The 16161-nt window shown below is 37.5% G+C and overlaps 1 protein-coding gene across 1 annotated transcript in view; it reads right to left on the bottom strand.

The window, feature by feature from the left end:
- LOC128030179 (CUB and sushi domain-containing protein 3) overlaps positions 1 to 16161 on the bottom strand; it is a 231452-nt gene that overhangs the window by 21921 nt on the left and 193370 nt on the right. The window contains exons 58-60 of the mRNA XM_052617664.1: positions 10672 to 10854; positions 7185 to 7361; positions 5252 to 5431 (exon numbers count right to left, since the gene is read on the bottom strand). Coding sequence (XP_052473624.1) covers positions 5252 to 5431; positions 7185 to 7361; positions 10672 to 10854 — 540 coding nt within the window. The remainder of the gene's footprint in view (positions 1 to 5251; positions 5432 to 7184; positions 7362 to 10671; positions 10855 to 16161) is intronic.

Genomic DNA, 16161 nt, shown 5'->3' with positions numbered 1-16161 from the left:
CTTTTCTAATCGGTAGTTGTATTCTATATTCCTTCAATTATTAGTTATTTTACACACACACACACACACACACACACACACACACACTTTACATGACAACAATGCAGTCAAAAATTCGTTTTCACATATCCGCAATAGTGACCAAAAACGCTGTATTACATATGCCAGGTCAGTAGTTGGCGTTGGAAATTGGAAACATTGCTATTTCTACAGCCATTTTTGGAGCTCAACAGCCCCTTTCAAACTGAATTTCCTTCAAAAATCCTCCTTTTGGGCTCCACAGAAGAAAATAAAGTCATATGTGTTTGGAGCAACATGAGGTCGAGTAAATTATGACATACTTCATTTTAAATGGTAAAGGGTAAAGCGCTCCTCTAAGCTTTGTGCTTCATGCAATTCTCTCCAGTAGGAACACATGCCTTTCACAGCTGCCTCGCTGATCTGGAGGTGCTGGAAACATCCTGTGAGCTGCTCCTAGCTTTGGAGATTAAGTATGAAGGCAGGACAGAATATCCCTCCGCAGGAAAGCTCGCTGGCTCATACTGCCGCTGCTTCAGTAAGTATGAGGCGCTGGGAGTGATGACTCCAGACTCCAGCAGCAAGGTTGGAGAGTTTGGCAAGCTCTCTGACCCAATCAAAATCAAAAGTGGAGGGATAAAGCAAGCGCAGCCGCTTTCTTCGGTGGTGACCTGGTTGATTGAAAGCCTTCACATATAGGATGGAGGATGCATAATGTACAATAAATGAGGATAGCGCCTGTTCAAGGTGTGTGGAGTCCGCTTTAAGCAGACACATGCATGATGATGAATCTCACGGCTCAGGGGTCGGGTTTAATGAAACATGGAAGCTAACAAGGTTAAAACCTGAAATGCTAAATGTTCACGTCTCTCAGAAGGGTGTTGAATATTAAATTCACTGCTATTAAATAGATTTATGCAACCTAACTTAATTATTAAAGTAACACATGCAATAAGCCTTGTTAGTTGATGCTTCAGTTAGCAGTCAGTATCTAGTGAAATGTTTCAAGTACATACTGTACTACACACAATGTACCTTATGCATACAAATTATTTCACATACCTTATACAAAACAGCTTCAATGATGGAATGACATGTTTAGTGCATAAAACCTCCTATCCTAGTTTATAAAAATAGTTCACCCAAAATTGAAAATTGTTAATATTATACCTAAGCATTCAGAGCAACCATGGCTATGCATGTGTAGTTTATTTGATTTATGCACAATATGTCAAGTCATCTGAACTCATACAATGCATCTGTCTATTAAAAAAACTCTGAGATAAAGTTTTGCAATTACCTTAATTTTTCATTCCATGGCACACAGAAAAAAAAAAATAATTGCCTGACAAACTCTTGTAAAATCTTGTAAAAATAAAAAGATAGTGCTGAAAAATGAATGTAATTTGCAGTGTCAATAATTAGCATTCTTGCTGGACACCGAATATACACTTTGTTAATCTGACTTGACCGTAAATGTCAACATGTTCTGGCTTGACCAGTGGTGTCAGTTCAGGGCAGGACTGCCAGCTTATCTCCAGCTCTAAAAGACTTAAACCACAGCGGTCTCTTACAGCTGTGTGCTCTACAGGACATGTTCTGCATCATGTTTGAGTAAGATTTGCAGTCGCTCTGCATGTGTTGCACGTAGAAATGCCCATCGCTCAAGCAGGTCCCTAAGGCTGTCCACGTCTCAGTGTGGATGACAGAACCGCGCACCACTGCTGCTCATCTGCACGACTGACCCCGAGGTGAACAGCAGTGTTGCCAAGTATAAAGCGTTTCCTCCAAAACACCACCTTAATTCCCCGCCAAGGTGCTTTCACAAGACATCCCAATCTTCTTCTGACTAACATTAACCTTTTCCCCCCAGCAGCTGCTTACCGTTGTGTTGTTAACTGATCTGAGAGAACATCAACTTGAAGTTTCTCTGTAAACACATCAGAAAAGTACTTGTATTTTACTAACATGTAGACAGACTAGAAAAGAAAAAAAATCTCTGGTAACACAAAGGGAAACAGACTGAAATATCCCATATGAAACACTAAGGCATTATCATTAACGACTAAAATCAACACTAAACTAATAACAAGTGACATGCTTGAGAAACAGACTCACCAGCTCCTCTCACCCGAGTCTTTAATGAGACACCTGAGCTTGTTTGTCTTTTACAAGTTTTGACAGTTCATGGAGAAAGAAACCTTCCAGTGCTGTTTTACAAATCGGCTTCTGTCTGGTGTCTTCCTGCATATGCACATATATTCAACTAAAACTGTCATCCACACAAACAAACAAATGTTTCCTTTCCTCAAACAAGAACTGAACGCAAGACATTAACCTAAAAAACCCTGATGCCAAAAATATTTCTCACTATCAGGCCTGAGGGAAAGGGTCCCACCCATGAAAAATTAGTCCTGGGCCTTGTGAATCTGAGCAAAGGTCCTGCAGAGCTGGACATATTTATATTCCCTATAGAAATGTATATGACTTTTCCAGGCCTGGAAACATTTTTAAAATCCTGTGATACTCCCGTGTGTGTGAAGGACTGACATGCTAATCTTAAATAGGTCACTGGACACTGACAGTCTTCAGATGCACTGTGTGCAGATGCTGGAAAGAAGAGCAATGAAGGAGAAACGGAGTGCGAGATGAGCCCTCGGGCACAAATACCTCATGGCAGACTTCACCATCGACTGACTGGAGGCGAGCCTGAGGGTCTTTTCCGGCCACACATCATTCACAGGCTATCATCCATCAACGCTTGGCCCAAGAAATGACTTTCTAATGATTTGGCATTACGGGCTATTAGGACGCTACATTGATGTTTCTCTGCAGGATCTCACGCAACAATTTGCTCTCTGTTTGTTTGTTTGTAATGGCCATCATTTTCATGTACAATACGCAATGCAGATTTCGGTCCATCTTTATATTTAGGGTCCCTAATACCTGTGTACTTACATAGTAACCAGATGTGAACATAGTATGTAACCACAGTGTAAGTACACATTGGTACATAGTATCTACAGCTGTAATATTTGTGTAAATACACACATGTAACAATCCACTGGTATTACAATGGTGCAACTGCAACTCGAGAGCCAACTCGTCCTACTTTATATATCCAGAAACCTACCCATCTCCACCCTCTGGATCCCATTTCCACTCCCAAACCTACCCATTTCTACCCCCTGGAAACCATTTCCACCACTAAACCTACCCATCCCCACTCACTTGATCCCATTTCCACCCCTAAACCTACCCCATCTCCACTCCCTGGATCCAATTTCCACGCCTAAACCTACCCATCTCTACCTCCTGGAACCAATTTCCACCCCTAAACCTACCCATCTCCACCCCCTGGAACCCATTTCAACCCCTAAACCTGCCCATCTGGACTCACTTGATCCCATTTCCACCCCATCTCCACTCCCTGGATCCAATTTCCACCCCTAAACCTACCCCATCTCCACTCCCTGGAACCAATTTCCACCCCTAAACCTACCCATCTCTCCACTCACTTGATCCCATTTCCACCCCTAAACCTACACATCTCTACCCTCTTGATCTCATTTCTACCCCTAAACCTACCCATCTCTACCCCCTGGAACCCATTTCCACCCCTAAACCTACCCATCTCCACTCACTTGATCCCATTTCCACCCCTAAACCTACCCATCTCCACCCCCTGGAACCCATTTCCACCTCTAAACCTACCCATCTCTACCCCCGGATCCTATTTCCATCCATAAGTAAGAAGTAAAAAAAAATGTGTTGTAACCAATGTCCTGTTACACATTTGTACTTACACAAACCTTTAAGTACACATGTATTAGGGAAACAATATTAAGTGGGACCCAGATTTCTTTAGCTAACAAGACAGTATTGAGTGTGGAAAAAAAAGGTCTAAATGATATGGATTGTAAATAATTATGCTCATATCCATCAAGGACTAATATTATAATGAGGATGGTAAGGTCTTAAAAAAACATCAACCATTTCAAGCAACAACTGTCAATAGTGTTTTAGCACTAATGAGAACGCCGGAGGAAGGATTGTGGTGTGCCAAAGAAAATCTGATATTTGCTCAAAAAAAGGAAAAAAAAAGAATAAAGGTTGAAAGGAGAGCACTGAATGCCACTGACAGAAATAACGCTTATCGCTAAGCCAAGATTGAATCAATGCTGAATACTGCGGAACGGTTCCAGTGATGGAAAGACCTGTGAAATATACAAAGGCATTAAATGGAACACCTGGCATTATTTAATTATTTAATTTAGGGGAGAACAGCTGGCAATGATTTAATTTTTTTCCACATTGCATGTGTCACAATAGCTCAACACCTAAAAAATAGCAAAATGTCCAATACAAGGGATTTCTAAACAGAGTCCAGGGACCAAGGTGACCGCTAAGAAGGGGTTTCGGGTCTGTGAAAAATTAAAAATATTTTTTCAGGGCAATGCATCATTTTATTCTATCGACAGTCCTAATATTTAACAGCAAGAAATACAAATCTCCATATGATTTTGAATAAATAATATTAGTTGCTATTTTTACAATAATAAATAATAAAAAAATATTATGTATGAATGAATGAATATTACAGTAGTTGTCGCTGTTGTAATAATAAATACTGTATTTGATAATAATTTTTTAAAATTGATATTTATATTTATAATAACAATGCCCAGTTATGTTATTATTTATTTATTTAAATATTTATTTAATATAAAATGATAAATTTGGCGGTCCATGATATCTTTTTATCGGATAAAAAACAACAACATTTTTTTAAAAATAACAAAATAAATAAACAGTTTATATACTGTATACAGTATATATGTAAAGTATATGTATATGTATATATACCTACAAAACCTCAAAAAGTTTGAAAAATAATGAAAATAAAATGTAAAAAATTGTGAAAAACAAAGATATTCTGATCATTTATAGTACAGTTATCAATGACCGTTCCTGCAAGAGGGTGCTCAAAGAGAGCATTGTTAAATATTCATAAATCTCCTAACTCTCTCTCCTGACGTGTGAGAAAAAGTTGCAGTTAACTCTTAGTCTTTGATGCCTTCCCTCAGAAACAAAGGCCTGTTTACAATCCAAGAAGCCTTGGCAACTACAGAGCAACATCTGTTTGTTTGTGGCATTCGATGCCTCGGCATGCTACCAAAAAAGTCTCAGTATCAAAATTTCAAGAAAGAAAAAAGGCCTTCAAACTCTGTACCTTGGCAGGTGGGTAAGGAGCCGCTCCAGGTGCCGTTGTTGGTGCAGGTGCGGATTACGAAGCTACCGTTCTCCATCACATAACCGGGCTGGCAGGAATACGTCACATTCTGGCCGATGGTGAAGTCCTCGCCGAACCTCAGGCCGTTGGCAGGTCCGCCTGGATCCCCACAGCTGATCACTATTAGAGCAGAAGTAAGACAGCGTTTGGAAGGAAGCGCATTATGGAAATGTATGTCTTGAATCAGCGACACCATTATCTGTGTGGGTGTATATGAAGAGTCTAAACACACAACATCATTAAATAGTATATGGATTCAAGACAGTCCCCTCGGAACTAAAACTAAACAAACAATTTTTCTGGATGCTTCTGCTACAGTTCTGCCTGTCACACTGATAATGGTCAAGCCTCGGGTAAGATGCTACAGCTGAAGAATGCTACATTTTGTCATCGTACAGAACAACATCTTTAGTTTAACAACACTTAAGACTATCGAAGCATTATGATATGTGCTGCATTACCCCATTGTATTTAAAATAATAATATAATTGCAATAATATTCAGTAGTGAATAATCAATAATTGTTGTATGCATCAGAGGTGTTTTTCCAAAGCAAGAATGTCTTACTATTAATAATGTTTTTTTCTAAGTATTAAACCTCAAAATGTAACTCATCTTCATGATTTGGGGTCAATAATTAGAAATTAATACTATTTTTATTCACCAAAATTGCATTAAATACTTTAAAAGTGACAGTAAATGCATTTATAACGTTACAAAAGATTTCCATTTTAAAATAAATGTTTTTTTTATTTTATTTTTACTTTTTATTCCTCAAATAATCCTGAAATAAATTAAATTAAAATAAAATGATTTTAACAAAAATATTAAGCAGCACAACTGTTTTCACAATTCATGACAATAAGAAATAAGACATAAAATGTATTTGTTTTAATGTGTGAAGAAATAATTATGAAATGTGTCTTGAGCATCAAAAATATCTAATCATATTAGACTAATGCTGAGAATTCAGCTTTGCATCAAATGAATGATTTGCATTTTAAAATATATTTGTACATTTTTGCAAGAATAATAAACTTCTTTAAAAAATATAAAAAGTTGTACCCCAATCTTTTGAACAATAGTGTATCAGATTTTATTCGATTAATCTGCTATTGTTTTTTATTCTTTATTCAAAAGTCTACTGCTTTCAAAAATGTATATCTATTATAATTTTTATGATTTAAGTAATTAGCTTGATCAACTTGATACTTTACTAAATCCTTTACAAACTGAAATTGCATGAACTGGAATGGTATTAAAGCCAATGGTTACATGGCATATTAAAAAGATACATTATTGTGAGTTTTACAATGCATGTTAACACTGTGCATTTGGGGCGGGACTTCCTGTTCGACCAATCAATGACAAATGTGGGGAGTGTTTAATTATATTCATCATTTGTGCCAATCTGAACTGACTTCACCTTTAACATCCACTGTTTATCTTGTCACATCAACAAAGAGCATCTAATGTCATGTGAAATTCACCGTAGTCCCGCAGCACTCCCCTGCTCATTATTCTCTCACTACCCCGACATCAATCTTACATTATCTGTCAGCGTGAGATTGATTCTGCCTGTCATCTCATCCTACTATTACTAAGACAGCGGCAGGAATAAATCTCATTCCATTAATGAGTTTGCTCATTAGGTGAGCAGGGTCCACATCTGAACAACAACAACTGCATGATAAGATGGTTAGGCTAATTACAAATGGGCGTCTTGTTATTAAGGGAACTCTTTCCTGTTCGAATCCCAACATTTATTGAGAAATGCAGTTCGGGGGAAAAACAAAACAGATGAAGGAAGACTTGAACACTGCCAACATGTTTGAGTTTTTCCAGGATGTAAGACAACAGTTTGGGTACGTACGGGTGCAGTTGGGCTCGTTGCCAGACCAGGTCCCGTTCGCCAGGCACTGACGGGAGGGAGAACCTGAGAGCTGGTATCCATCCACACACGAGTAGACGATGGAGTGAGAGAAGGTGGTGCCATGAACACGTAAAATGTGCCCATTAGCAGGAGTCCCAGGATTCCCACATTGAACCGCTATTGGATGAAAAAGAAGCACATGTCTAGCTAGGTCATTCCTTTCATCTAGGACTTTATGAGCATGACAATGTTTGTGATTACAGGAAGTACACCATAAAAAAAGATTACTGGAGTTTATTTTATAAGCAAATAATAATTTAATTAAATGTGCTACTTGCCATTTCTATCATTATTATTATTATTATTTAAGAAAGTTATTAGCAATTTCTAAATTATTATTATTTTTCCCAGTGTATTTGCATAAAATGGCAATACAATATGGCAAGAAAAATTGCTTTGGTCAAGTGTTGTTGTTATCGTTAACTAAGGCCTTGTTCACACGGGACGATTTTATAATTGTCGGCCGATTTTCCAAATATGAGAGACCCCACACACAGCGATAAAAAAATCACGGGTCTAACAGTTTTGGTCGTTCCGTGTGTGGTGTGCAGCCACACGGCAATATCAACACATCACACACGAACCGATTTGACTCCCGAGCATTCCCAGGTCAGACGGGAAATCTCGCAAAATCCCTCGAGATCAAACGTGACTTTAGAGTAAACAATCATGGCGGACGAAGAGGATGCATTGGCCATAGTTTGTGCTTTGTTTTTAACGAAAAAAAAAAAACATAAGAAAAGGCGATGGCCAAAGAGGTTGAGACAATGCGAGCATGGACTATACTTGCTACATCATAATATGGAGATAAGTTGTTGTTTTATCTTATAGAAATGTTGTTACGTACTACACAGATTAATAACCGTTGAAATAAACGTTCATATATTCATTTCCATGTACTCTGGTGGACTGCAGTTGTGGATGTAGTTATGCCATCGACTTTATTTGTATTTGTTATATTATATACACCGGCTGTTTTGATTTTGTTTCCTGGTACTATCACTGCCTTGTCACCTCGCTTTCTGATTGGCTACACGCCACAGTCCACAGGCTGCTTGATTGTTTGTCCTCGGGGGACACCACACACGAGAAGAAATCGGGCCAAATAAATCCAACATGTTGGATATCCCCGATTTGAGATCGGAGCGGTCCCGACATTCTTCCGAGCAGAGGAGAGCAGTCTTAACACACCACACAAGGCAGGAATATTTGATCAGATTATTTTACGATAATCGGAGCATCCTAAGATTGTCGGAAGGGGTGAATCGGGGCTAAAATCGGCCTAATTATCCCTCCGTGTGAACCAGCCTTAAAACTATTAAAAAATATGTCTATTGAAATAAAATGAAAATAAAATAAAAAATAAATATTAGATTCAATAAGATAAGATAAGGTCAAAGTACTAAAATTACAAAATTCAAGTAATACAAAACTTTATTAAAACAAACTGAAATTAAAACTGAAAAATAAAAAATAAATATGTATAATATAATATTGGCTAAAAATTGGCAAAACAAACTTTCAGAAAATCTGCTTCAGTTTAGTGTTGTTGTTGTTGTTAGCTATAACTAAAACTAATACAAATAATTTTTTGTTAAATGAAATGTGATTAAAATAAAATATAAATATTACATGATAAAAAAACAAATGAAAATTATAAAATACAAATATGACTTAAAATGAAATAAAAACAAGGCTTAAAGAAATAAAAAAAGAAAATACTGAAACATTTAACTAAAATAATAATAATAACAATAAAGATCTTTAGTTTTAGGACCAATTCTCACTATTAACTAACTGTTAAGATTTTTGCCTCAAACTCCAAATTTCTTTCTTATTAAATGTTCCTAAGTTATAGTTGTTAAGTTTAGGAATGAGGTAAAATGGTCATGCAGAATAAGGCATTGATATGTGCTTTAGAAGTATAGTACTAAGAAACAGCCAATATTCTAGCAATATGCATGCTAATAAGCAACTCGTGTACATAATGAGAATTGGTCCTTAAACTAAAGTGGGTTGCACTTTATTTTACAGTATGTTATACTTACATGTACATATAGTGTACTTACAGTGTATTTATGTAAGAAAGTTCTGGTAATACAAGGTAACTGCATGGTGTAGGGTTAGGTTTAGGTTCAGGGTTAGTACCTAGTTACTACATAGCATTTGTAATTACTATAATAAGTACATAGTATGTACATGAGAAACAGGACTGTAAAATAAAGTGCTACCCTAAAGTATTACCAAAAATTAACTAAACATAAATAAAAATCTTAAGATACTCCAAAATATGAACAAATACTATATTAGTACTTTATTAAGCACAACTTGATTGTTCTGTATTAATTTGGATTGATTTTGAAGAGCCTGGGATGTGTTAGTCTCAGCCTCAGATGTCACGCTCACGGACCGATGCCTAAACGTCTGATGCATATCGGACACAAAAGTGGAAACACTTCAGGAATGTCAAAGTCGTCATCGGATTGGTTGAATTTTACAACCGTGTGTGTCACGTTCTTTAACTTTCCACCTGGAAACAAAGATAACGCCGCACAAAACCCACTCACGAAGAAGAAAGCCACCGTGTTTTCAACTGTGACGACAAACGCTTGTCAGAATCAACTAAACACTGGATTTTAAAAAGTATGTGAAATATTTAACGTTCACAGCATAGAATCTTTCAAATACATCCGAGGGTTTTACACATCAGTCGTTTAATGTTGCAAAATTTCCACATCTCGAAACGTGATGATAAACGAAACGAGCTGTGATTAGTTGTTTAGACATGTCAGTCAAACGGCCTCATATGCGGGCCTTGGCCAAAGAAAGCTGTCATGAATTCCAGACCTTCAGTCTGAAATCTGGTTACGCGAGACTAGGGATGTGCTTACTGGGATGTTTTTAAGATCCTAATAGATTTATTTTAGTTTTCTCCCCTCACGCATGCGTTGAGTGGGGTTAAACTGCAGGAGATTTTGGTGTTTGTTCAGCCTGGAAAATCACAGGGAGGTATGATGGGATTTAATGCAAGACAAGCTGTTAGACCAGAGCCACGTAGCAAAAACATTCAAGCTTGAGAAATTTCCGCCTCCTGGGACCTGCGCGCTAACAATCTGTAAATCTGTTTTATAGCCCAGCATGGCGCTCGACCGAAATAACCTATCACCCTCGAGATGACACGGACAATGCCTCAGACTAAAAGAGCTGAAAAAGAGCAGAAAAAACACTGCCATTTCCTCAAAAGCCTCTGGTGCAAGGTCGTCTTTTGTGTGAATTACAGAATGCATGAATGCCATGACACTGGCACAAATGTTTGACGAGAGAAAATACTTCTCATTTGATGCATATCAGTGTCTCGGTGTGTACTCGCGCCGCTCCTCGCTGTGGTGCACATTCATTATTCATGGCGTCTAAAGTGGTTACTTACGTTTGCAGGTGGGCTGACGGCCCGACCAAGTGCTGTTGGGAAAGCAGATCCGTTCTGCCGAGCCGTAGAGGGTGTGACCCGTGGCGCAGGTGAAGCGCACTTTGGCGTGCTGCTGAAAGCTGCCCTCCTCTCGGGTGGCATGGGCCGGCGTGCCCGGATCCCCGCAGGCACCCCTTTTATCACCTGTGGGAGACAAGCGCACATATATTCTAGATACTATACTATTCTGCATAGCATATACAGATTTTTCCAGCTAAGCGAGCACATGTATTTTTCTACTTGGATAGATGCAAACTGCTCCAAAAAAAAGAAAAAGTTTAAAAGTAAAAGTTGACAGTAAGTTGCTGGATGTATGTGCAACCCATGGGAGACTGAAACTGCAGACTTGGTCAATATGTAAGACATAACGTACAGTTAGTCAGCCATTATTTCCACATAAACTCAAAGCCGAGGGGTCCTGCATCACCCTGGAGGGGTTCATTTCATCATAATGGCCAGCTGAGTCTACACTATCTTGCTTATTAGATGGCAACACGTACTAAATAAATAAATAGATGGATATAAAATATTGAGTTGAAATAATTATTTTCATATAGCAAACTGTTTTTCTCGTTTCATAAACCTCACAAATGTTCTGTATTTTGCAAGTTATTTATGTTTTAATTATGCATTTGCCGATGGGTTCACGAAATAAACCATTTTAAATATAGTCTCTGTAAACAACTCTTAATAGACTGCAAAATTTTGCTAGTAAGTACATTTATCTTATTTTAGGGATGCTTTGATATTTTAAGTGGAAACCCCATTTAAAAAAAAAAATAGAAATGAATACTATTATTCAGCAAGGACACATCAAACAGATCAAAAGTGATAAAGACTTTTATGTTGATAAAAGATTCAAATAAATGCGGTAGTATTTATCAAAGAATCCTGAAAAATATTATGATTTCCACAAAAATATTATGAGCAGCAAAACTTTTTTCAAAATTGATAATAAATTACATTTATGGACCAATATGGTAAATATGGACCAAAAACACCTTGTTGAATCTATGCCACGAAGAATTCAGGCACTTCTGAAGACACAACCCGGTACTAGAAAGGTGTACCTAATAAAGTGTGTGTGTGTGTGTATGTATATATATTCAGAGGGGGTAGCTAGAAATAATTGGTTTAGGTCATTACCATGTAATCTAGACAGTCATCCGTAATGTAAAATGCACCAATAACCCTTTCCTCACCTTTCAGACTGAAACTCTAAACTAAAGTTTGATCACAGATGTGACTACAGGGATTCAATGGATTAATGAAAGACCTTTTGACAGCAAAACAGATCTGCTCAGTGATGTATTAGATATTATAAATGCACGCGGGACCAGCACTGCCCTCAGATCAGTTGAGAGCTTCATTTGGCCACAGAGGAGTTTTCCAGCGAGCCGAACTGCCACCGCTCGGATAAAGAGCAGTTACAGATCTCAAAGGAACACTTCTTCTGTTCTCTGAGCTGTCACTCACCATGCCGTTTCAGAACATTTGAAAAGAGGAACTTTTTGTGCCTGAAAATACTATTTGAATGAGCTTAAACAATCTTTTTGCTCACCTGCATTGTACGATAAGATAGAGAAATGAACTATGACAGCCGACAGAAAAAATCAAAACCAATAACAGCTTTTTATTACTGGAAAAATCGACTAATTCTTGCATTTCACCTCTGCTCGTTTCCTAGACGAGCTTTTCTAATAAACCTGTACACTATAAACATCTGTGGCTCTGTGACGAATTGCTTCTGTTACTCTATTGTGAGTCACTTTGGATAAAAGCATCCGCTGAAAGCAGAAATAATTAATAGCTCTGCAAAAAATAAATAAGTTTGAACTTCTTGCCTTTCATGTCTAAGCTCGCATGACTTAATTTCTTCTATGGAACAGAAAAGATGATGCTTTGAAGAATGTTCATACCGCTCATTTCTTCATAAATGTGAATGGATGTTGTCCAAGTCTTCTGAAGACATTTGTGTGACAGACAGACTAAAATTTAGCTCTGAAATCTTATTTCTGTACATTTGACATGTTTTAGGAAATGACATTGATCTAAAGTGACAGTGAAGACTTTTATACTGATACAAAAAAGCTGCAAATCAACATATTAGAATGATTTCTGAAGGATCATGTGACACTGAAGACTGGAGTGATGATGCTGAAAATTCAGCTTTAATATCACAGAAATAAATTGCATTTTTAAATATATTCAAATAGAAAACAGTTATTCTAAACTGTAATTACATTTCACAATATAACTGGTTTTACTGTATTTAAAGGGGGGGTGAAATGCTATTTCATGCATACTGAGTTTTTTACACTGTTAAAGAGTTGGATTCCCATGCTAAACATGGACAAAGTTTCAAAAATTAAGTTGTATGTTTGAAGGAGTATTTCTGTTCCAAAAATACTCCTTCCGGTTTGTCACAAGTTTCGGAAAGTTTTTTTTCGAGTATGGCTCTGTGTGACGTTAGATGGAGCGGAATTTCCTTATATGGATCCTGAGGCACGTCTGCCGGAAGAGCGCGCGCTCCCGTATAGCAGAGCACTGAGAGCACAACAGGCATTCGCTAATCAGAGCGAGAGCGTCACGAAATGTCACAAAAGGAGTGTGTTTTTGGTTGCCAGGGCAAGACAACCCTGCACAGATTACCAAAAGAGAAACAGCATTAAGGGACCAGTGGATGGAGTTTATTTTTACAGAGCATCAACGGAGTTGTGTAAGTGTTTTTACAAACAAGGCCCAGTTTGACGACGGATTTGCACATCGTTTATTTCTTAAGGATAATGCAGTCCCAACGGAAAAGGGTCACGATCGTGTGTTGGAACCGCATGCGGTGAGTAAAACGGCTTCAAATATCTCTGTGTTGTTAACTTAGCTATCGGCGCGTAAGCACATCAAGTAAACAACATGCGATGTTGTCATCAAACTGCACTTTCCACATGTACAGCTTAAAAAAAAAAAAAAAAAAGACGACAAAGTGGAACTTAGTCATTTTCCAAAACCGCTAAGCAAATATATACAGTTTCAGTACATACCACATAGAGACGCTGTTGCTGATGCTGCTCTTTTGCTAATTTCAGCCTCTGGATCTGATTCTGGATCATAAATATACGCTGAATCTGACTGTTAGCAATGGTTTGTTTTGGTTGGTTTTGTCCTCACGTAATGTCACAGCTTCCAAACGCTATCAAAGCAAAAGCCTAATGGCGCTCGTGATTCTTTAGCTCCGCCCACACGTCACACCTACAGACGCTCGTGTTTTTCCTGGAAAAATCGGTACAGACTATCTTTCTCTTTCTCCAAAGACTTTTTGGAGTTATGAAGGATGCAGTACTACTCTATATGTACTCAAGATTAACAGGATATTGAGTGAAAACGAGCATTTCACCCCCCCTTTAACTTTTGAATGGTAGTAAATAGTAGTATATGTCTTATTTCTGTTCATTCTTTAAATATTTTTAGAGCTTGAAAGCCCTGTCAGTAGTTTAACGTCTCCTTTTTTGTTGCACATAAGAAAGAAATTCATATGCAGGTTTGGAACAACATGAAGGCAAGAAAATTATGATTTTCACTGATATGAAAACACAATGCCACAATGCCATTCTGAAGTGCATAAACCAGGCGAAATTCTCAAGAGGAACAATTAGATGCATTTATATGTTGTTACTGGCTAGAAGACGAATTTGTAGACACCTTTCCAAATGACAGTGTGATATGCAACAGGCTATCAATTATCATCTAGCGGCTGAAGCCATTAGCAGAAGCCATTAGCATAAATAATTATGGTAAAATATTAATTGAACAGAGCCGGATGGCACACGTCGCAGACACTCCGAACCCTGTTCGAGTCAGCCGATGACCCGAAAATCAAATCCTTTTTAATTACGTGTACGAGCACCCCGAGGCCAATCAGAAAGCCCAGACTCAGCAAACGGCCCGGGAATCCGAGGGAACGAATAACTAGTGTTTAAAACAAGCCGTAGGGCAACCGTCCTCTGGTTCCTTTGCACTGCTGCTTAACCAGGTCTTATATGTCCATATTTACATAGACAGTAAAAACAGCAGCACTTCATGACATCGTCCTGTTTTTCTGTGAAATACCTTCGCTTTAGTTCATTAGAAATCTGGGACATTTCTTTTTCTACTGCACAGCACAGAAAATGAGAGGTGGACTGAACTCATCTGACATCATTCCAAGCGTGCTGATGTAGTGTAGAGAAAGAAAGACACATGCACGGAGAGAAAGAGACGGAACCTATTCACAGCCGTTTGTTCAAATATCCAAGCCCCATAAAAAAAGAAGGTGTCACAAAGGAGAAAGGGCCGACTTTTCTTCCTCATTAACCTCAATTGGTTTGACGTCCTGCCTTTGTTGGCATGCTGTGAACAGACAGGTCTCCTAAAAGATCTACGAGCTGTGTGTGTGTGTGTGTGTGCTTATATAATCAAAATTAGAGTCTTCTATAAAGGTGAAGCTGTTGAATGCTATGAAACGGTTCTAGTTTCCAATAATTGGCACACCAGTGATGTGTGAATTTGAGTTAAAGGACACCCACCAGTAGCTTCGCAGGGTTTAACAAGACTGCGAAGTTCGTTACATAAGAACTCCAATTCACCTGGCAGTGCAGAACACTATTGATTTAGTTTGCTATCCATATTTCATCATGCTGAACTGGTAGTATTATCTTTTAGTCTTCAGTGGAATTCATTTTACCACATAACGTGAGGCAGAAACAACAAAAACTCCCACGAACAAAAGCAGGCGCTGCAGGGGACGTGAAGTTTTCTTATCTTAAACAAAAGCATACAGCTGGAAATGCTTTAAAATGAAGCCATTTTATATTTTTAGCGGAAAGACAAGACATAATTATGAATGATTATAATTAAACACACTTATAAAATATCACATATCCTATTACACTGGCATTATGCCTGTGGAGAAATCTTAAAGTATATTAAATAATAATTATATATAATAATAATTAAATAATTAATAAAAATATTAAATAAAAAAAAATTGTGAAGTGATGTAAAAAAAACAACATACATTAATATACATTAAAATTAGTATTATGTGTGTGTGTGTGTGTGTGTGTGTCTATTAGGGATGTGTATGTGAGACGAGATGTGAGATGTGTCTTAGTTGCTTTCAGGGGGTTAACTAGAATTAAATGGATGCAAAAACAACAAAAACACCATGAAATCAGACAAAAAACATAAAAACATTGTTATTATAATTATTACTGATTATAATTAAACACATCAGTATTAGAATGATTTCTGAAGCATCATGCAACAATGAAGACTGTAGTAATGACTCTTTAATTCCTAAAATGTATTCAATTATAATTATCAAACAATATATAGATTTAATTATCTAGTCAACGTTTATGTTTTATTGTATTTTTGATTAAATAAATGTAGGCTTGATGAGCATAAAATACTTCT

Source organism: Carassius gibelio, chromosome A16 (genome assembly GCF_023724105.1).
Source record: "Carassius gibelio isolate Cgi1373 ecotype wild population from Czech Republic chromosome A16, carGib1.2-hapl.c, whole genome shotgun sequence".
NCBI lineage: Eukaryota > Metazoa > Chordata > Actinopteri > Cypriniformes > Cyprinidae > Carassius > Carassius gibelio.
Note: the sequence above shows the minus strand (reverse complement) of the source record. Positions and strands in the feature narration are given on the sequence as shown.